General features: G+C 39.1%; 1 protein-coding gene across 5 annotated transcripts in view; it reads left to right on the plus strand.

The window, feature by feature from the left end:
* The window catches only part of HECW2 (HECT, C2 and WW domain containing E3 ubiquitin protein ligase 2), a 387,653-nt gene that overhangs the window by 237,208 nt on the left and 127,265 nt on the right, over positions 1 to 23,180 (plus strand). For all 5 annotated transcript variants that reach the window (XM_057746089.1, XM_057746091.1, XM_057746090.1 and 2 more), the window contains 5 exons: positions 2,353 to 2,460; positions 10,809 to 10,903; positions 15,751 to 15,826; positions 19,964 to 20,133; positions 22,450 to 22,592. In XM_057746089.1, coding sequence (XP_057602072.1) covers positions 2,353 to 2,460; positions 10,809 to 10,903; positions 15,751 to 15,826; positions 19,964 to 20,133; positions 22,450 to 22,592 — 592 coding nt within the window. The remainder of the gene's footprint in view (positions 1 to 2,352; positions 2,461 to 10,808; positions 10,904 to 15,750; positions 15,827 to 19,963; positions 20,134 to 22,449; positions 22,593 to 23,180) is intronic.

Raw genomic sequence — 23,180 nt, forward strand, 5'->3', positions numbered from 1 at the left:
TTTTATCATTGTGATCCTAACGTGTGCTCCGTAAGATGAAATGTGAGGCTGCCTCGTCTTTCCTGAGGCCTCAAGAGGAAACTGACACGACAGTATTTTCAGAAAATTTCCCACGTGCGTAGCCGTGCTTTTTTTGCTTTCTGTTTTTAAAGCATCTTGAACAGCTGGGCACCTTCTACTCCCTATGCCTGTGTGATATTCCCTGCAGGGTCCAGCTTCCTGTGCTTTCCATGGGACCAACAGCTAACATAATACATTTGTTTGTGAAAACATGAGAGTCCCTGTCCCTATGCCTGCAGCTCTGCCCGTTAACAAATGTTTTATAAAGGAAGAAACAACCTTTGTTGTCTAACCTGGAGAAGTGATGCAGTCTCAGTAATTCTGGGTCAGGCATGGTGTGTCTAAATCACCGAATGATTTTTAGGATGGTTGTTGTGTCTGTTAGGAATTGTTTTCAGCTGCAAGTAACAGAAACCCAGCCACAGGCACTTAAGTTAATAGGGATTTAGTTTTGCATCTGTAGCAAGAAGCCTGAAGGCCATTCAGGGCTGAAAGGCTCATCATGGATGCTTCTAGCTTCTTTCTCTGCCATCCTTAGCACGTGGCTCTCATCTAAGGAGAAGGGAGGGGGAGAACAAAAGGATTATTGAGTCTGTCCTTTCATCAATCAGAAAAATAATAGCTTTCCCGGAAGTTCCACCCCCTAGAGTCCTGCCTACATCTCACTGGCCACATGCCACCCTTAGCTGCAGGGGATTCTGGAGAGGCAGCTGTTTTTAATTGGGCACATTGTTACCTTGGACAGAATTGGGGTTCAGTTGACAAGGAAGAGGATCAAGGGATAGGCAGTGAGCAGGATCTGCCCTGAGGAGCCACTTGACATCTTTCAAATCGAGTTTCAGGCGATTGCCTGAGTGCCTTCTAAACGTCAGTGTTGTGGTTATATTTCTGTGATAGAACGGAGCAGATTGCCTTGCGTTATTTGTCTGCGAGGGGAGGTGATGCCCTGAGTCGGTTATGTCTTTCCATTCTCACAAGAACAGTGGCTGCTTCTTGGCCTTTCACAATAAAGAATCTTTGACTTATACTGTGCTGATTACAGATAGCAGGAAAGGACCGTTCCCCCCAAACTTCTCTGACTTCTCGATGTGCTGAAACCAGTGGGCCCCAAGGGTGACCACAGACAGAAATCCCTCAGAGCTGGGTTATCCGAACCCTCACCTGGCCTGCTTTCTGTTTCTTTTATGCTCATAAGAAGTGAGGTTTTTCTTCTCAGGACTATTCCCTTGGGCTTGGAGCCTTTTCTCTATCTTTCCTGTGTTAGTGGATCTCTTATTTCACTCTGTCAGCTTAATTCCAGCTCTCAAAGTGTATCCCTAATCTTCTCTCCTGGGAAAGGGATTGGGGAAACAAATGAGGTACCTCTGACTTTAAGAGCCAGTGTCTCTGCACGCATTCTTGTGTACCTGTAAAACTCTGAATGGTCTCTTTTTCATGTTTTTAGTTTCATTTCCTATTCCAGGGTCCTAGGACAGAGCTTCAAACTAGTGTGATGAGAGCAAGTTAAAGAATATTAATCCCTTCTGGCTTCCGGGTGGGGCAGAGCCTGGGGCAGCCAGCGCACCCTGACTGTAATCTTAAACTCTAAGTGTGTCTTTCATGTGCTCCAGTGTGTCCTACGAATCTTACCCTTTCCTTAGTGCCACGAGATCAGAGAGCTGGGAGAATGCTGCGTTTAGGCCTGTGCTTTGGATCTGTCCTTTCTATCCTCCTTCTTTCCTTTTCTTGTACTGGCTCAGGGTCTACTGCCGCTGACCTTTTATAAGCAATTGTCCTAGCCAACCTGATGACTTGGTTGGTGTTTCCTGAACACGGTCCGTGGCAAACCTGTGTCTTGACTCACTTTCCTAACGTAATGTCCTTTTTTTCCCATCCCATCTTGATTCTATTATATTCTACCAGCTTTGTTCTTCCTTTCCTTTTTATAAAGGATCTTATAGATGGTGGCTCACCCAACCCCTTTCTTATATATCATCTCATTGCTGGTTGATGAACAGTTGTACTCTTTGTTCTTTGCAGTTTTGTCTTTGGCAACAGTGACCAACCTGGCCAAGCCAGGACGTGCCATCTTCTTCCCACCTTCGCACCCTCCTCCCCAATTCTCCCTTATAAATGCAAGTATAGAAATTCAGGGTAGTCATCTTCTGGGAGGCAGTCAGTCATTAACGTGTTCATTAATATTTCCCCCTTTATTTTCTTCCCATTTATTTTGGAACTTGTATTAGTCTTTGAGCTAAGGAAAGACAAAGAGGTTACAATTAAGCTAAAAAAGTATTTCTTTGGTTTTTCCAGATGAGAACTCTCCAGCCAACTTCTGGGATTCTAAAAACAGGGGTGTAACTGGAACACAAAAAGGACAAATTGTATGGAGAATTGAGCCTGGGCCCTATTTCATGGAGCGTAAGTAGCTAAGTGTGAAATATAAGTTTGTTATTGAACATTGCAGAAATATGCAGAAATCTGTGGAGTCTTTTCTGAATTTTATTGTAAAAATGTTTGGCTTTGATTTATAAACGTGTGTCATGTTGCGCCAAACTGGAAAATATATGATTTTGGAAAATACTCATTAGCGAATGTTAATATAATTTGAAAAAAGTGTGTGTGTATGTGTGTGTAACATACACCTGATGAATGTATGATATATAAATTATCTACGGTTATTTTAATACTTTATACATTTTATATACCCTAGGACCTCATTTGTAATTAATATTATATTAATTACAAGGAGCAGAAAGAATAATTCAAGATTTCAGTTAATTTAAGAATTTTATTTGCCTGTAGAATACTTCACTGTTATTTTTCCCAGCAGCAGAAAAGTTTTGCATTTGGGTCTTGGTCTTTCCAAGTGTAGGTGAAATAGGCTGGGGCACACTGCTGTAGAGGTCATTTACTAGGAATCAGAAATTGGCTGCAAATAACCATTACCCTGTTGATCTGATTTATATTGATACTTATAAATACAATTGCTTGTATATAGTATTTTTTTGTTTTTGTTTTTGTTTTGTTCTTTTTTTTGTTTGTATATAGTATTTATGTATAGTATTATATATATATAAATGATTTACTAGTGGTCCAGGTTAACTTCTACATTTACAGAATTCATTTTTCTTTAATGTAGAAAAAAATGAGCTCTTTAAAATTTTTCTGAGCTGTTTAGCTGTGTGTAAGAGTTAAGTTTTCTATATGCAAGGGATTTAATGTAAGAAGGAGAGTGTGTGGATACTGGTACTTAAGAATGGTGGTTATTAAACCATAAAATATAAAGTAGGATTTGATTAAATGGAAGCCTACTGTAAGTATATCTTTTTTGAAGCATGTAAAACTTCTGTAATGCAAAAAGTCATTTAAAAAGATTAACATCTATTATTTTGAATTGCCAGTAAAGACACCAGAGCATTGCTTTTTGATCATCTTTGCTGGCAGGTCAGCATTTCATAGCTTTCTCTAATCCTACTTCTGCTCCCTAAGGGCTGTCTTTTTTTATTTTTTTTTCCCATACTTCAATTTCTGGCTAGATTCTCTCTTTAAACCTTGCATGGAATGTAGTTTTTAAGGGAAAATGCTCATGATATAACAATAAGTGAAGGGGGATGGAAAGCAGATACATACAGCATAATCCCAGCTAATACCGTGTAGGGAAAAGTCTGGAAGGAGATTTGCCAAAGTGTGAACAGGGGTTGTATCCGGGAGGTGAGATTATGGGTGATATGTTTTTATTGCCTATTTCTACTTCCCTTCACTTTCCAACATTGGTCCAGCTGCCGTTACTAAGTAATGAGAAAAATAAGTGCTAGAAGAATCTGGTAAAAATGGAACGGGAAATAGCTGGGTTTACTCTCAGTGTAGTTCCTCCTTTGAAAAGATCCCAGGGTTTAAGAGGATGATTGAGCTGAGAAATTTTGCCAACTGAACTTCAGGGAAAAGGCAAAATAACCTTCCTGTTAGCTTTAAGATGCTGAAGACTGCTAGCAATGATTGCCCCTTGATGGAGTGTGCAGATTCACATCATGGGGCTCATGTGAACACCTGGGAAGAAGTCAGTACTGCATGCTACTGTAATTTGGAACATTATGTGTAAAAAAAAAAAAATACCATTTACAGAGTATCCCACTTGCCATGATTGATTTTCTTTCTCCATGAAGTATGAATTAGAGATTCATAATGTCCTGGCTGATTAGGGTATAGTAAACGTCTCTGGCATGATGAATGTTTTTCTTCACATTTCACTCTTAGTATTTAATAGGAATAGGCTTGACATCGAAGCTAGCAATTGGGAATGCTTTTGTTTTTCTCCTCTAATTTAGCATTTCCACCTTAATTCTTCACACACAAAATTGGGGGTATTGTGTAGGATGATTGTAAAACTGGAAATATTCAGTAATGCATTTTTAAGGACTGAGATAGTTGTGGAAGTTCAAGTGCAAGACCGAGAATAGGAATTACAGGAAGGTTTGGCTTTAGAATGAGTTTATGCTCACTCATCAGAATGGGGTCTTCCCCCAAGGCACATCCCTACCCTTTCAAAATCCATTCAGTGTGAAAACCTCAGGTGGTGTTTATATCAGTGCTTAGAAGTGTAGTCCATATGTCTTAGATCTCTTAGACATCAATTTTTCTTTTCTTTTAACCTCATGTCTGGTTAGAATAGACCTAAGGGGACTTCTCAGCATAAAGATGTTTTGCTTGAATCTCTGGAGATGATGGTGTGAAACAAAAAAAAAATTGGGGTGGCAGGGGTTAAAAATGTCTGTGTTTTCAACCTCTAATGTTGAAAACTTATGACATTTAAAAACTTTTGCTTTCATCTTCAGAAAGAAAATTTATCTTTAGCTAATCAGAAGTCCAAGCAAAGTAAAATTCTCTGAAAATTGACCTATGTTCGTGGGCAAACCTGCATTTGAGCACTATTTAACCTGTTTCTGAAAGTAAAGATGGCTTTGGTTTATCTGGATGAACTCCAGAGAAGTCAGGAGGCCCAGACATATTATTACAGGGCCTACTGGAATGAATTTGAAGGACAAAGACAGGTTTAATTTTGAGTAAATGACCTTCCTCGACATTGGAGAGGAGGATCAGCTTCATCTGCATTTCCTTGTCACAGGACTGTCACAATTCCTCAAATGAGCTTATGCTCGCAGAAAATGAACGGGTCACCTGTGCAATATATATTCTTGAGTTTTGAAATGTAAGAGGTTTCAAAAATGGTCTTAGCATGCTAGGATCTACATAGTCTTTCATAGACTATGGTCATTCATTCATTCATTCATTCAGACCTGCTTTTTGTCCTTTCTTCATTCCTTCTAGTCATCTGTCCGTCTATGTCCCCAGCCATCATGAAGTCTTTAGCTAAGTGCCAGCTTTCTCCCAGGCACTATTCAAGAACTCACTGAATCCTGAATCAGTGAATGGGCTTAGAAACAGTCAACCTCATTGCTGTGTACTGAGCTGCTTTGTGATCACTAATGAGAATGACAGGACAGTACTATTTGTATAACTTATACAGTGTTTTCACATATCTTATGTGACTCAGCCCTGGGAAGTGGACAGGATTAGGAAACTGCATAGCAGAGATGCACGTGGCTTGTGTAAGTGAGAGCCTCATCTGGTTGGTGCTCAGGTTAGTGTGCTTTCCAAGATGTGATGCCTTGCCAAAACAAAAACCTTTGTGGGTGATTTATTACTGGGTGGCAGGGAAAAGGTGGCCTCAGCCTCTTATTTGTACTGTCAGAGCCCCTGCTCTAACCTCCATTCCTAAGCCCCCTCCCCCAACATCAGAAGAGCGTTTTTGCCCCTCAGATGGAGATTTGGTGCTTTTCGTTCTGCTGCCAGCACACTTTACATTTTAGGTCCAGTTACTTCTCTAATGCTATTAGCTTCTACCACATTACACAGATATTGTCTGTCTTTGATTTTCAAGATTGTTTTTCTGAGCTTAAGCAGGGGAGGGCCTGGCCCTTTCAGGCTGCTTTGGCCCTCGTTAAAGAGAAGACAACTTATGGCAACATGTAAGTAAAGTGAGCATGTCCCTGGAAATGTGGGTAAATTTCCTCAAAAGCATGAGAATTAGAATATGCTTATTCTTTCACAGCTTGTGGCCTCTGAATAAAAGAGCCTATCAATAAGAATCATAATATTAAGAATATAATACAGGCACAAAGGCAGTGATTAAAATAATATTTTAAAATAAATTGCAGTTAGCTGGATTTTTGTTAATTATTCTATTTTAATGAAATAGAAATGATTAAAGAAAGAAGGATGCTTCCATTGCATCCACCTGCATGGTTCAAAATAGTCAACTTATAAAACTCGAGGAAAATCCAGATTTTCTAAATAGGAGCAAGCTATTAGCTGCTACCTAAGTGCATCTTGTAGCTATTTAAGGTAATGGGTGGTGTTTCAAAGATCCCAGTCTTTGAAACAAAACCACTTCTTGCAGGGAGTGGCTTGTAGAACCTTTTTTCAGAGAGGGCTTGGAATCTTACACCAGTGCCTAGAGTTAATGTAGCTGAGTTGAGATTGCTTTTATTTTTTTATTTTATTTTATTTTTTAATTTTTTAAGCTCTTTATTGGAGTATAATTGCATTACACTGTTGTACCAATTTCTGCTGTACAACAGTGAATCAGCTGAGATTGCTTTTAAAAAATAAATTTTGAACAGATAATAGATGAAAAGAGTATAATGTTAAAAAGACACAAAAAAATGAAAGTAAATATCCCCCCCAACTTCATGCCCCAGTCACCAATTTCCCCTCCCTGAAGGCAACCAGCTTTACCCCTTTCATGTGATCTTTCCAGAAATGCTTTGTTCATATACAAACCCAGAAATATTTTCTTCCTTTAGACGGATGGTAGAATGATTGCCTTAAAATGCAATGTCAGAATGACACAAGTACAGAAACCCCGTAACTTGGGAACAGGTTTAAGTTCTTTCTTCCTTCCCAACCACCCCCAAGAAGTACAAAGTGACATCTTCGGACAGTGATCACCCTCCCATCTGTGGGACGTGGAGCTGCCATGCTCTTGCTCTGGGGGAGTGTCTTCATTTGTATTTATGGGAACTGGTAAGTTGAAATTTTGAAAATAAAAGGGCTTCTATGTCTTATCAGCATTTAAACAGAGGCTGCTAAATCTTTTAGTAACTCTGTATACAGAAGTGTCCAGAAGATTACTGAAAGGGCCCAAAATATATTTCTGTGATTCGTGACTGGCTTCAGCTGTTCAGAAGGGACCTGAGAGAGAGCAGATGCCACTCAAGCAATGCTTTCTTCCTTCTGAGGAGGGAGCTGGCCCAGACTGTAGGTCCTTATAGGTTAACGTGAGGAGGCCTCACCCTTCTCCTTGTTCACTGCCTCTGAGGCAACATGGTTTTTTTTTAATTGAAGTATAGTTGATTTACAATGTTGTACCAATCTCTGCTGTACAGCAGTGCCTCAGTTATACATGTATATACATTCTTTTTTTATATTCTGTTCCATTATGGTTTATCCCAGGATATTGAATATAGTTCCCTGTGCTATACAGTAGGACCTTGTTGTTTATCCATTCTAAATGTAGTAGTTTGCATCTACCAACCCCGAACACCCAGTCCTTCCCTCTCCCTTCTCCCCTCCCCCTTGGCAACCAGAAGTCTGTTCTCTGTGTCTGTGAGTCTGTTTCTGTTTTGTAGATAGGTTCATTTGTGCCATATTTTAGATTCCACATATAAGTGATATTATGTAGTATTTGTCTTTCTCTGTCTGACTTCCTTCAACTTCACTTAGTGTGATAAGCTCTAGTTGCATCCATGTGCTGCAAATGGCATTATTTCGTTCTTTTTTTTTAATGGCTGAGTAAATACCCTTTGAGTATTCTTCCCAGTTCCTTATCATAATTAAAATGTTCAGGGACATTAATCAAAATGCTGCTGTCTCTTCTCTCTCCTCCTCAAAGGGGATGTTGTTTAGTTATACCATTTTTAAAAATCTCGAGTGACTGCTTAAAACACTGAATAATATGTGAAGATGAAACCTCCCGCTCAGCATGGAACATTCCTCTATTTTAGGGGCAGAAGTCTTCACGGGTGTCCTGCTGAAGGAGTCGGCTAGTTTCAGTCCAGGTGCAAACAACTAATTCTGTCTGGTACTGGGTTTTTCTCTCTGACGACCAGCCTATGTATTTTGTTTTGCAACTGGTGATCTGTGTAAGTCCCCTTGGGTCTACCCGGAATCTTAAAGCATCGTGAAGCTGTCAGCTCTGCGAATTTTGGTGATGATGTCCACAAAATCTGCTGTGCATAGTTCAGAATGAGTTTATCTTACAGTTTCAGGGATTCTAGTTTATCATGGGGGTTGGAGATTTTTGTTTTAGCAAGAAGTAAAATAATACTCAAAATGGGTCAGCTAGCAAAGCTGATCTGGCTAGTAACATCCTACATATAAAAATAAGCAGCCACTTTTTTGGGTCTGATTGTTTACTAGTCTTTTACCTAGCTGACTATTAAAATTTTAGAAAAGAGGAGGTGGCATCCTAACTTGAGAGGGAGTTCAGTTCGGGGGAAGATGTATTGTAAAGATGCACTTCTTTTTATTGAAAAATGAGCTGCTCACTGACTGGCCATTGATTGGGTCTGTGAGGCACAGCTACAGGCAGATTCACAAACTGCTGGTTCCCGGCATGTAGAACGTGATAAAAATGAGCTCGTGCCCGCAGAATTCAGTCTTCCCGCCAGTCACCAAGCTTGTTCTGCTTTGACAGGGCTTGTGTGTGTTACTTAGCTTTGTTCTTGCAGAATGCATGCTGTTGGCCTTGGAGGAAAGCAAGTGAGAGAGTGGTTTACTCAGGTCTATAAGGTTATTACATAATCACCAAAAACCCGTGTTAGTGCTCAGTCACGTCACTTATGTAGGGTTTGCAGGGGATTCATAGTAAAGCTAGAATTCCTGCCAAGGTGGTCTTGCTGGTCCTCAAACCAGCATGCTCATTCCTGCTGCCCTGTTTCTGCCACTCCTCACTCCTGACTCTCTCCAACCCCATTTTTCTCAACTGAAGGTTTCAGTTCTATATGTCCCATGAGGCCTTCCTGCCTTCACTGTGCCCTCACGAATCTTCGCCACGATCTCCACACTTCTACCTGGCACTCTGCCTTTTCAGTGCTTGTTCTCTGGGTTTTGTCATCTTAACAGCTGCACCATAAAACACCTGCTAGACCAGAAACCTTCCTCTGATTGCCTTGCCCCGTCCAGCAGAGTGCTGGCATGGTAAAAAGCTTTTGCTTGATGATGCCAACTATGTTGTGAATCACTGCATTGTGATTAGCATATGTAGTGCACAGGCTCAATATTTTACCCCATGGTAGACCTTTTTTGAGATTTAGAATTTTTTCATTGATGGGAAATATTATATTTTTATATGTAATATTCCTAAATATTTCTATATAAATTCTTAAAGTAGGATTTTTCTTTAATCATATCTTTTTCTTAAAATAAGCAAACCAGATACTCTGTAGGAGGCCATTTGGTGCTGTCAGGACAGTCAATACAAGATTAATTTCCTTGGGGAGTCACATCAGGTGGCCCCACTTCAATAATCCAGGTGACTCAGTTGAGAGAGGAACTCCACTCCTGTAGGCTAGGACTCTTCTCTGGGACCCGCCCATCAGCATCATTGCCTATATTAAATGCCACCTTGGGAAAAAGACATCTCACGGTGAAACTTCAGTGACTCAGATGCTCTATGTACAGAGAAATTTCTGTGACTCTAGGTTTTATCTTTGATGCATGTTGACTTCATGGTAATCGTACTTTCCGAAAACAATAATTGTATTGCTTTTTATCAAGTTCAATTTATATAGTATATAAATATATATACCATACACACACCTGTAGTTATATCCAATTTATATACATACACATGTACACACCTGTGGAGATGTAGGTATATATTTACTGATGGTTACAAAATTTGATCCCTGTCTAGTGGCTACATGTATGTCATTTGGAAAATTAAAATCATACAAGTTCCCAAGCCCTGTCACTGCAGAGTCTCCTACAGCATTCTTTTTTTTTAATGGCTTTTGTTTATTTTTTAAAATTATTTATTGATTTATTTGGTTGTGCTGGGTCTTAGTTCCAGCCTGCACGGGGGATCTAGTTCCCTGACCAGGGATCGATCCTCAGAGTCTTAACCACTGCACCACCAGGGAAGTCCCTACGGCATTCGTTTATACTCTGTTAGGCTGCTCTTTTTCTCTTTCCACTCACAGCTGCAGTCTGTCTATATGGTAGAGGATAGGAGTGAAGGCTTTGGAATGGGGCAGGTGGGGTTTGAGTCCTAACTCTGTTGTTTCCTGTTTGACCCTCAGCAAACCTCAACACTTCCTCTGTACTACGGGGATTTCTTCCTCCCGAGGTGGGTGTAAGGGGTAAATAAAAACGGGGGCAGAGACGTAGCCCTGTGTCTGGCCCATCGGCAGCTCCTCAGTGAATGGTAGCCAGTCTCATTGTTATCTCTGCACTATTTATATTTTGGCGTGTTGTTTTTGTGCACTTTTTCTAATATATTTGGGGTGTTCTTAGAAATTTTCAGAGAAGCCTATAAAATCAAGCAGATATTGGTATAATCTGTTGCCTCTGATTGGAAAGGAAGGGATCACTCAAAGAGTCCTCAGTGGGATTTTCTGAGAGGTGGCGAGGCGGATGTCCTCAGGTGATGCCTAAAGGACTTGTTTCAGCGTTTAACTTCTTGTTTTTCTCCAATCAATTTGCAGCGGAGATAAAAATCTGCTTCAAATACTACCACGGCATTAGTGGAGCCCTGCGAGCCACGACCCCCTGCATCACGGTAAAGAACCCTGCTGTGATGGTGAGTGCCACTTCGTGCCGCTTCCTCAAGCCTCAGTCCCAGAGGCTTTGGTTTCTATTTTTGCCTGTGCAGCTCTGGCAGGGTTATGGGAAACAATGAAAAAGGAAACACATAACAGCGTGGGCGCCGTTTGGGGAGAGGAAATAACTTACAGGATGGCTTAACTAAATCCATAATACGAACCAGTGGGAAATATGGCTTGATTTATAATAATTCTGTATATAGTCAACTCTCCAGGGAACCCATTCATGAAGGAAGTTAGTGAGTGCCCATCATGGAAGGTTTTTTTAAACTTTGTTGGGGTGGCCGGTTGGTAGGAAATGGCGGTGTTGTGTCTTATGTGAATTTAATTTACATCAACTCAGTGAGTAAAAGAAAAAAATTTTAAGTAAGTAGGTGATTCTACCTGCCAGTCAATTTAATAGGCTTTTACCCCAAAGTGAGTGTGAGATGGGGATTATGAATGTGCTGTTCCTTCAGGAGGTCTTAGCGCCAGATCCCTCTTGATGCTGAGTTGAGCTCCAGTGCCTAAAGGTACCACAAAGATTTTTGATATCACATGGCCGCTCAACGGAAGCCAACCTCTTCACCAGGTCCTCAATTAAAGAAACAGATATATAATTTAGCTTTGAAGGAAACTGATTGTGTTGGACTTTTGAAGGAAAGTATGTTCATTTCCAACATGGTACTTTCTTAAGAATTACTTTTCACAATTTCATGATTTTTCACTTCACCAACTAACTTTAGAGTCTAACAGCTTCACAAGATGCACTCAATTGTACGTGGGTGGTTGAACTCAGATGATTCTTAGCGTCCAAGTTATATAAATCATTGCAGTGCTTATAAGTCATTAACAACAATCAGGTTGTGAAAGTATAGAAGAATAATATTGACTCTCATGATGTAGAATCTTCATAACATTGTGTGTGTGTGTGTGTATACACATTTATAGATGCATGCATTTTTGGAAATAAGCAAGTGGACAGGTTGACTCCCTGAAATTCAGAAAGTATTCTCTGCAGATGGCATTTGGAAATTGTCTGGCCCACCAATGCTATATCAAGCAGTCTTTTCCTTTCATTTATTCATTCAAACAAATACTCATCAGGTGTCTGCTAAGTGCCAGGCATTATACCCACCGCTGGGAATGAACTGATAAGCAAAACACAGCCCTTGCTCTCACTGGTCTGGTGGGGGAGAGATACGTCAGTTAAATTGTATTTATTTCAGTGATAATTCCTATGAGGGGCAGTGAAATGGGGCTATGAGAGCATATACTAGCAGGATTCATCCTGATCAGGGAGGTCTTGGAAGGCGTCCCTGAAGAAGGCATGTTTTCACGACAATCTGAAGGATGAGTAGAAGTTACTTAGGTGAAGAGGAGGAGGAAAGAACATTTTAGGTAGAAGGAACAGTATGTGCAAAATTGTCAACATCTAAGTACTCTGCTCACATTCGAATTATATCTGAGTTTCCATTATAGTGAATAAAGTATAGAATATTAAAAAAAAAACTCACATTGACTATATAAGACGTTGATGGTTCACAAAGAGAATAATAACAATTGTTGACGACAAAATCTGCCATGTCACAGAGTAAGTAAGCACTGGAACACGCTATAATTAATATTCTAAAAAGAAAAATTATAAAACTGAAAAAGTGGGGCTGCTTATCATAAAACCTTTGAAAAATTAACTGTGTGTGAAATTAGATAATAGCTTCCAAACATGACTTTCTGGAGTCAGATTTTCTCAGACCTGAGCAATTTTCGTGATCAGATATCATTGACGGCAGCGGGAGCTTGCAGCCTGGTGAGCATTGACCTGGTTCCATTGATTCTACATTGAGGTTATTCTGTCAAAGCCTGTGGGCAGTTGGAGATAATTAATTTGCTTCAGACAGGTTTTAGAGCACCTTAAAAGCCTCATAGATACAGCACTGGCAATCATAATAGAATATTTTGGTTCAAAGCCTGACTAATGGAATTGGTGGTCAATAGATTTCTGACCAAACTTGAGACAGCTGGGTCTGTGTCCACTGTTGAGAGGCTGTGGCAGTGGGCATTTCATTGTAGGCTGAGCATTGTGTTTCTATGACAGCGTGCTGGTCACCTCGGTATATGACCTGTGTGTAGGTATTGTGACTGACTGACAGCATTGATATTCACAAAGCTTGTTTAGTATGATTATTCCATGACCAGATGCAAAGAATAGTTGGGCAATAGAAACCACATTTTAATGCTTGATGACCATGGGTTGGTTGACTCTCACCAAATACATATAGTTCATTACATTGTGCTGTACCCCTCTGACTCCTTGTCCCCAGGTTAAACAGAGCAGAGACAGTGCCCAACTGGCCAGATAACATCACTGTTTCTACCTCATCCTGCTTTCACCACACACACACCCCCGGACTATAAGGTGGCAAATAGAGAGGTAGTACAGACTGCAACTGGGACAGACACTCAGCAACACCTGTGCCTTCTGTGCCAGGCATCTCACAAACCCTGTCCCCCTCAGATGGACCACACTGCCCAGGTAGATGTGCCCCCTCCGAAAACATGATGTTCTCTTCATGCCAAGTGAGATCAGTGACACTCTGAAAAGGTTCATAGTCTGTCATCATTCAAAGCCTACTTAAAATATAGGATATTACAGAAACTAAAGAAAATGCCCTCAAATTCTCCTTTTAAAAATGTGATTCTTTGTCTGGCAAAAGGCTAATGTGAAACAATTCTCACATAATTCACAGATAAACAGTGTCCTCTACAACAACATGGTAAAACACTCATGTGAACTAATACTCAGCGAATTCAACTTTATCATTCATGACAATAAAGCCAGGAAAGACCAAACCTGACCACCAGATATAGGAACATCAGTGATAATAAACACATCTGCACTCAATGTTTAGAAAGAGGTCTTTAAATAAACTGTCTTCCTAGATTTAATACAGGAAAACTCAGAAACAACACTGTCAACCCATGTTGAAACAATACATGGTAGTGAGTGATGGTCGCCTTTATCTGTCCCTGAAGCGAAAGATTTCCTGTTCCAAGTGACACATATCAGTGTGTACTCTGATGAATGACAATGACGTCAAAGTATGCATGACAGAGAAGACAATTTCTTTTATCCTTTATTCATTGCAAAAGGATATGTGAGACAAGAGACCATGCGATTAGGATGGCAGCTCATTTCCTTCCCTGTAGAGTTTCTCAGTTACTTCTTACAGGACTATTTGCATTTGGATGGAACAAAGTAAAGATGCCTAGATGGTACCCTAGTATATTGCAAATGCATGTGAAACAGTCAGGAAGCAGTTAATTGTCACACAAAATAGTTTTGACTAAGGTACAAGAAGTAGAGAAGGAAATGGAAATTTATATTTCAAAATTTCAGTGGAATTTATTTTGAAGTTCCTCAGCTTTGCTTGGATTAGTGAAAGTTTTATCTCTTGGTGGTGTATGAGTTTTAAAGAAGGTGGGGAGTGCCACAAAGATAAGATGGAAGGGTGTAATCTAAACTTTGGAATTAAAATGTGGTTTTTATTTCTTAACTATTCAAAATATATTCTGCCTTCAGATTTGTCCCTTACAGTGTTGTGGACTTCTTTTTTAGAGGACCACGACATTTTTTTCCTAGTGTACCATAAATTGAGCACTAATTGTACATAAATTGAGAGACTTAATCTGTTGTGGTCTATAAATGACTCATTTCAAGTGAGATATAATTTACCCAGAAGCTTTCAGAAAAAGTTTGCAATACAATAATCAGTACAATAGGATTGCAAATTCTTATTATTGCTAATTATAATAGCATGTGCCGTGTACCAGTAGCACAATAAAATAGGAGCCTACAAGGGCGACGGGACATTTACTGGCCACTCGAATATTTAGCAAGAGGAGATAATTCTACATATATATATGGATGAGTGTGATGTAAATCACCTGTTTAGTTTGTTCTAGGTTTTCCTAATAAATCTGAAGAAATTTGATGTTTGTTTTTTAACTTAAGGTAATGTTTTAATACCATAATAGCAATATAAGTGTTGCAGGGAGGGGGACCACTCCCAGGGCCCGAGAGTGGGCTCTCATCTAACACTCCGGCAATGAATTGTCAGAAGAGGCACACGTACTGACAAAGCAAGAGACTTTATTGGGAAGGGGCGCCCGGGCCCAGGAGGACTGCTCTGCCATGTGGCTCACAGTCTCGGGTTTTATGGTGATGGGATTAGTTTCCAGGTTGTCTCTGGCCAGTGATTCTGATTCAGGGTCCTTTCTGGTGATGTGAGCATCACTCAGCCAAGGTGGACTCCAGCGAGGAGGATTCTGGGAGGTTGGTAGGAGATATGGGCTGGCATCTCCCCTCTCCTTTTGACCTTTCCTGTATTCTTCTGGTTGGTGGTGGCTTATTAGTTCCATGTTCCTTACCAGCATCTCCGGTCGTAAAAAAACTCATGCAAATTGTTACTGTCTTTGCCTGGCCAGGGCGGGCGGTTTCGGTCAGTGGTTCCCCTAACGTCTAATGTAAGTACGTTTGCTATGTGTCAACTATATTCTTATCAAAGAAATAAAAGGACATAAAATAGGTTGATTCATATTCCAGGGAATTTAGCAGCTCATATTGGTTACATTTGGGGAAAAAGATTAAATTTAGGTATGACCCTTTCTCTTGTCTCTGAGAATCTGCATTTGTGTCTTAAGTCCAAGATTTGTAGCACATGAAAAGGTATATACAATACATGGTTGATACAGAAATCATATTTGCAAAGATATGTGGTTCCCTAGGAAAGTTTAGAAGCACAATATTCCTGTGAGACTTCAGATACCTGTTTTTTCCCTGCAGACGGGGGCAGATGGCACAGAAGGCGGTGCTTCAGGAAGTCAGCATTCTCGGAAACTCGTTAGCTTTACGTTGTCAGGTAAGGGTGTCTTTAAACATGATGTCCAGTTTGAAAGTGTGTAATTTCAAAGGCATGAATAGTCATGTCTTTCTACAGACGCTCATATATGATATCTGAACTACTTTTGTTTTGTTTTGGTAATACTTCCAGAAATTCAAGTTTATCTCTTACCATGATAAAATTAAATTATTAATATAAACTTGGAAAGCTTCTAGCAAGTTTTCTGGTGATAAAAATACCATAACTGTGTATACTTACTTAAATAAAAACTGTAATGTAACATGTGCTAAACCCACTGCAGAGCTTTGATTACTGAATACAATTTGTGCTTGCCTCATCTAGAGAAGGGAAAAATTTGGAGACTAGGGAAAGAAAGCCAAGGGATACTCCTATTTCTGTGAAAGAATATACATAAAAATTGAAAATAGGATAAGACAATTTTTTTGTTGTTTATTTTCTGGTTAGTAAAATATTCTGATTACTTGTATATTTATCATACAACTAAAGGACTGCTTTTGAGGTTGTGAGTTGGAACTCATTTGTGATTTATAAGATTAATTTAGTTGAAACTAGCAATTAAAGAAAGGATAGAAAAAAATCGAGTTTAACCACCAAAGGAAAATGTTTTTCATAGAACACCAGTTTATACAAACTGAAAATTTCACACACAAAAATATATACACTTATGTCTGTGTATAATGGGTTTCAAGGTAAATATATTTCATACATAGATCACTGTCAAAAAACGTTTGAAAGCCACTGATTTAAAAAAAATTAATTGGCAGTCATAAGGTCAAGAATACTCTAAGAAAATCAGTATTTGAAATGGACTTTTAAAACAGACAACTGTACGTGTAGAATCAAGTCTAACAGATGTCTGTCACTGTAAGATGTTTTGTTTTCATTTTTCCATTGTTGTAGTGCTTCTGAAATTTAAATTAGATTCACTTTTTCTTGGCTGCAAAAGACTGTTCTGAATGAAAATAGAAATTTTCAAGAGTGAGAGTTAGAAGGCTGGTCTTGAAAACACAGCTCCATGATGCTTGATTATCATGTATAATGGAAATGTGCACATTAGTTCATTGCTGGCCCACGGCCTACCCATGTCTGTTCTAGCGTGTTCCTTTTCCTCCCTCCCCCCCCCCCCCCCCCCACACACAGCCATATAAGGTTACTTACCGTGAAAGCCTTTTTGCTTTGGTTCTCTGGAAAATCTCAGAGGCTGTAAACTGGTTCAAATTTGGCCTATAAATATATTTTGGTTGGAACCCTCAGGGTTTTAGAAATATCTAGTTTTTAGAAAAGCACTTAATACCACTGCCTGTGATACTGAGCACTTGGTACCACTGCCCGTGATGCTGCTCCCCACACCTTATCTGTCTCTCTCCTGCAAACACTGCAGTTAGCTGCCTGTGCTTTACACCTTCACAGTTCGGGGGTGGGGGGGAGGCGGGGTTTGCAGGAACAGAAATCCTTCATTTATAGATAAGGATTTATAAACAAAGGATTTATAAACAATTGGCCAACCTCCATGGCTCAGAAAACTTAGTTTAATGGTTTTCTTTGTTTAGAAGCATTGCCATAAGCTTTCAAGTGATCAATAGCACTCTAAATATGACACACACAGATTAATTTTGACTCACAGGGGATGTTAATTAACCCACTGTGGGTTGAAATTGAAAATCTCAGGACATTTTCCTAAAAAGTAGGAAATAAGCTTTGGGGCACAGCCAAATGCTTTTTCTTTGTATACAACTTTTTCCAACATCCACCTCAATGCCCATGGAGGCTGACTACCTAAAATCTGTTTTATTTCTTACCATGTGACCAGCTGTGTGCAGATGATGTACAGAAACGGCTAAAAATTATAGAAGATGAAAGCCATTTTAAACAGTAATTCAAAAAAATTCATCTGGTTGTAGCATATTGACAACAGATGATAATATTTGTGGAGAGCATGTGAGCACTGTAGAATGTCTGTCTGCAAATAAGTAGGGACACCAATAATTGAACTCTACAGGTAAAACAGAAACTTTTTTTTGATGAATATCTTAAACCTCTTCTCCAAGTAAGAATTTAAACAAGGATATTTAACCTGTCATACCTTTGGGACTTTGAATCCTTCTTTAGTCTATTAGGTGCTATGGATATTTATGAGCAAGAAAATATATAAAAGATAAAGAGAGAGGCAAGAGATGGATAAAGTAAACTGAATAACCAGAGTACAAATAATTGGTAGCTTACTGTATTTATTAGTGAAGATTTATTCGTACGGGGTCCCTTGTGGGAAAGGGTTAACAGTGACATCTTTCATCACTGTGGCTTAATCTTCTAGTGGATGCTTTTTGTTCAAAAGAATGTTTTTCATGAATAATTTAGCTCTGTCAGACTTTGTGGCAACCATTTCTGTACATGTTACTCCTTATTTACTGCAAAGAAACCCCTTCTTGAGAAGTAGATTTAACATCTAAAGAATATCATTCTTTTGTCTTTGAGTCTGAGGCTAGCACAATCAAGAAAGGTAAGCAAATAAATATGTAAATTGTACTTTCTCTCAAAGCTGTTTTATGCTAAATAAAGCCAAGTGAAAACATGTAACATTATTAAATTGACAATAAAATGCAAATGCTATATTAATAATGACTGCATAGTTTAGAAAGTGCCAGGGATTGGGGCTAATGAGATTACAGCAGCTTCTCTCAAGTGTCTCTCTAGTTCTTTATTTGTCTTTCCCTTCTCCCACTGGCTTTCTGATCAAAGATCTCACTATGTTCCATGTAGTGTTCATAACACAAGGTCCTCTTGGTTGAATTTTTCAATCTTTTCTGACATATTAGACTGCCTCCCTCTACTGCCAGTTTTGGGTCACGAGATAGTCCTGGTCTGTTTTCATCACATGTTACCTAGGCCACGAGTTCTTGATGGCCACTGGTGAGCCTCCTCCAGGGAGAATTCCCGAGAGAATATGGTGCTATGGGCAAGCCCAGGCCAATTCTGTCCTTCTAAGGAAAGCTTTGTGTTTCAGGAATGGGCTTGAGTAGGATGACCCTGGTGACCTCCTAAAATGTGGGGTTACTCTACAGGGTCTCTTCCCCAGCTGATCAGGGGAATCCAAAGGTCTTTGAGGATTCAGAGGCTATCCACAGAAGTTTTTTTCTGAACCAGTGGTCAGGACTTCCCTACACGGATCATAACTGTGTAAAGTTACCTAGAAACTGTCTTTTCTCCCAGAAGCTTTCAAGATCGCTTGGCTCTCAGGCCAACCTTATTCAAACTGATATTCTCAGTAAGGCGTTGGGGATCCAGTGAAGCCAGCTTTATTTGCTGACATTTTTATATCCCTTAGCTTGATCCTTTTTAAAAGTTTTAGTCTCTTCACTAACCAGACTTTAGCCAGAACTTTTAGCAGCTCGCAGAGTGTGAAATAACAAGTAGTGACTCTAAGATGAGTTATGGGACATTCATCAAATATTTAAGTTACTTAACAGGCTATTGAAAAAATAACCTTACAATTATTTAACATAGCAAATAGCATTCAAATTTTAGAAATGTTTCTGGTCTCCTTTGTTTTTCCCTAACATTCATTTCATGTGTAGAATATGTATGACGTTGTAAGTATGGCACAACTGAATGTGTGCTCTGAAATTTCATCCCCAGTTAAACTTAAGTCAGTGCGTCTCATTTGTGTATATAGGAGATTCACTTTTCTCTCATGAAGGAAAATAATGGTTTTCTTTTTTTAATACACTATTTACTAAGGATTTCTCTCAAGACATTGTGTGAAATGGTGGTTACCAAGCCACATAGAAAAAGGTGGTGAAGATGCACATGTTAGAATCAAAGTGGTTCCCGGGAAAAGTAATTTTAGGTGTATAAGGTGGTAGTAAAAGTGTGGCTTCATTTTGCAGCCTGTTAGGAGACCCTCTCCTGGAATTAGTCATAACCCACTTGTCCCCACTTACCTAAGCAATCATAGTGTAAGTTTGTTGTTGTTTACCAAATAGTTTCTGTTTAGAGCCTCCTGTGTGATTATTTAAGAGCAAATTGTCATTGAGCTGCTTGTTCTAATCAGGATGTATGAATCTTTTCTCCTTCTCTCCCTTTCCTCTCGCTCTCTTTCCCTCCCTCCTTCCTCCTCTTTTTCTTTCTTTAAAGATCTTAGGGCAGTTGGGCTAAAGAAAGGGATGTTCTTCAATCCTGACCCTTATCTTAAGATGTCCATTCAGCCAGGGAAGAAGAGCAGTTTCCCCACCTGTGCCCACCATGGGCAGGAGAGGAGGTCTACTATTATCAGTAACACCACGAATCCAATTTGGCACCGAGAGGTAAGATGATCATCAGTGTCCTTCTACTTGACAGTTAGGAAGTTGGCCAACTCCATCTCTTTCCACTGAACTCTGTATCATTGAGCTGCTTATGGGTATGGACAAGATGGTTGAGGTGTCTAGAGATTCTGTTAGAAAAAGTTACAATGAAAATGAGGTATTCCCTTCTAACCAGGGCTGGGTCTAGGGTAAAGCAAGTGAGGTACTTCCCTCAGGTGCATGATTTATAGGATCCAAAAGACTGAATGACCAAAATTAATATTTCAATGCAATATTTTTTTAAATCAAAATCAAGGCAAAAATTCATGATGAACAAAATAGCAAAATTTTGTAAGGGTAGCACCAGTAACAGTGCCTTGCCAAGCCATATGGGAGCCCAAAGCAGAAGGAAAAGTCAATAATACTGATCCCATTTTTATTTAAAATTTTGATATTTTGTTCTAGCATATAGTCAGTACAAATTAAAGGAATTTCTCTTCCTACAGGCTTTGGCAAATGTTTTTTGAATTTCTAGATTTTGGTTAATTATATGAGCCATTCAAGGAGTCGTCATCCTGAGGGAAGGCAGATTGTGTTGATGGTATTTCAGACTTCCTCACAGCTACCATATGCTACCAGTCACCATAGTGGATCGTATCAGTGAAAGCAAGCCCAGGGTTTCCCATTGGAACTATTTAATGCCAAAGAATGAACAGAGACATTGTTTTTCTTCTAGGGAGCAAAGTATGAGCTCTCCCACCATTTCTCAGGGAAGCAAGACACATTTCACATACTAGCATTAATGAGTGTTTCTAGACAAAGCTATACTGGCATAGGAATTACACAATTAATTGTCACCCCCTAAATGTTTAATGACAGTAGTATATTCTAACAATGCTGAACAAGTATTTCATTGGAGAGGAAGATACTACAGGGGATCCAAAACCAATTGGAGAAAAGATGTGGCTATTTGAGACTTGCCAGCACAGGAGGATGTTTCTCTGGGCAGTTCTTATGGTTATTTAAGTGGATGAATATTACATGTTTTCTTATTCCTGGTTTGAAAAACTACTTACTGTCTCCAAATAGTGAATAACTCTTAAAGGCATACCACTTAATTTAGCACATTAGAAACCTAGAAGACATCAAACTTATCTCAAGATGAGCACTTAGAAGGCACATCGTGAATATAGTAATGATACTAACAGTAACTTTATTTACCTAATATTTAATATTTACAAAGTTCTTAATCATGTTACCAGTGAAAGCCTGATAAGGGGAGTGTAAGGGATGAGATTACCCTCTCCACTTTTGCGATTAAGAAACAGAAGCTTAAAATGTTTATGTAACCAGCTATTCAGAGGCTAGTATTGCTTACTCTGCTCTCTTATTCTAAACAAGTGCTTTTTCCATTAAGAAGATTACTAAACTTTGTGGGCCTTTGGTGACATTAAATTGTTATGACTAAATAAATTTAGTGACCCCTAAGTGTAAAGCTGACTGGCACTATTCACATCACTGTTGTTGCCTGGATACTGCCAGGGGAGAAGAGAAATGGTTCAGGTTAGATTCCTGGCTCCATCACTTACTTTTCCTGAGATCCTTTTCCTTAAAAAGAAAATATATGTGAAAGTCTTTGTAAATGAGTAAAGCTCTTTATTTTTATTTTATATCCTTATTAATATCCAATCCAGTTTCCTCTAATGACATTCTTAAAACAACAAAGATTATCTTAACCGCATACTTATATTTTTCTGTCCCAGAGAAATGTCCCTGTGTGCCTTTTAAATTAAGAAACTTCCATTTAAACACTGTCTTATTTTAATATAAACCAGAGAAACCATAATACCCCTTAGATGTTCCTACTTTAGCCACTAAGTGAAGGAATATTTTAACCTATGATGTGCAACTTCAAAATAGCATGGGATCAGGAATTAAAATTGCTGTTAATCAAATGTATTGGTTAATTCTCAGCCACCCTATAATAAGATATTAAATATTAAAGAATTAAGATACAGTAACTGTAGTGAGCACTCAGATTGTATTGTGCATAGCTTGAGTTTGATAGCATCTCCTAAAACTGTTGAACCAGGAAGGGCTGGATGATTGAAGGGGCTTCCTTTGTCATACAGATCCTAACTGCTGCTTTTTACTCTTTGTGAATGTTAATGATTCTGAGTGAACAAAGAATTGACAATAGCTGCAGATATTTCTAGCAATGTAGACTCTATATGTTGTTAGGATTTAAGAGATACTATTTTCTATAATAATAAACTGATATACTTAATTCTATATTTCTCTCTTTTTTTGACTCAATATGTTATGTTTTGTTTTCAGAAATATTCCTTTTTTGCACTCCTTACTGATGTCTTAGAAATTGAAATTAAAGACAAATTTGCGAAGAGCCGTCCCATCATCAAGCGTTTTCTGGGGAAACTGACCATTCCAGTCCAGAGGCTGTTGGAGCGGCAAGCCATTGGGTAATCAGCCCTCACGCGTAGCGACTTTGTTGCAACCAATTCCTACTGAAGCAACTGAAATGACACTTTGTAGTCCTAGGACATTCCTTACTGAAAAGAAGTGGTAACATAATTTTTTTTAAAAAAATGAAAGTGCTTTTATACTCATTGAAATGTGCAGGGCGAAAAGCACTTTATTTTCATGATAAACCTGTGTTGATTTATCCATCTTTTCCAAGATGTACCTACCATTAACATTTCAGTGTTAAATGTCATAGTGCTCAGTTGTTTTTGAGTATATTGAAATCTTGCTATAAAAACCTCTCCCTAGTGCAGGATCTTAGTGTCAGATTGACACCTCCTGATCCTGATTGACCCCATCCAGAGAAGATGTTATTCCTGAGACACCGATCACCTTATTTTAGGGTCATTTAAAATGAAGCCTAGACTCTGAGAAGGTGTCATAGTGGAGCTCTAAGACATACACATTCATTCAGGCAACTAGAAATTACTCGTTGAGAGAATTTTAAAATGTGATTTGACATGTTTTCTTTTGTGTGCTTTTTGTAAGCTGTGAATCAAGTAAAGAAATCGTAATATGCCTCCATC

The sequence above is a fragment of the Hippopotamus amphibius genome, chromosome 8, assembly GCF_030028045.1.
Source record: "Hippopotamus amphibius kiboko isolate mHipAmp2 chromosome 8, mHipAmp2.hap2, whole genome shotgun sequence".
NCBI lineage: Eukaryota > Metazoa > Chordata > Mammalia > Artiodactyla > Hippopotamidae > Hippopotamus > Hippopotamus amphibius.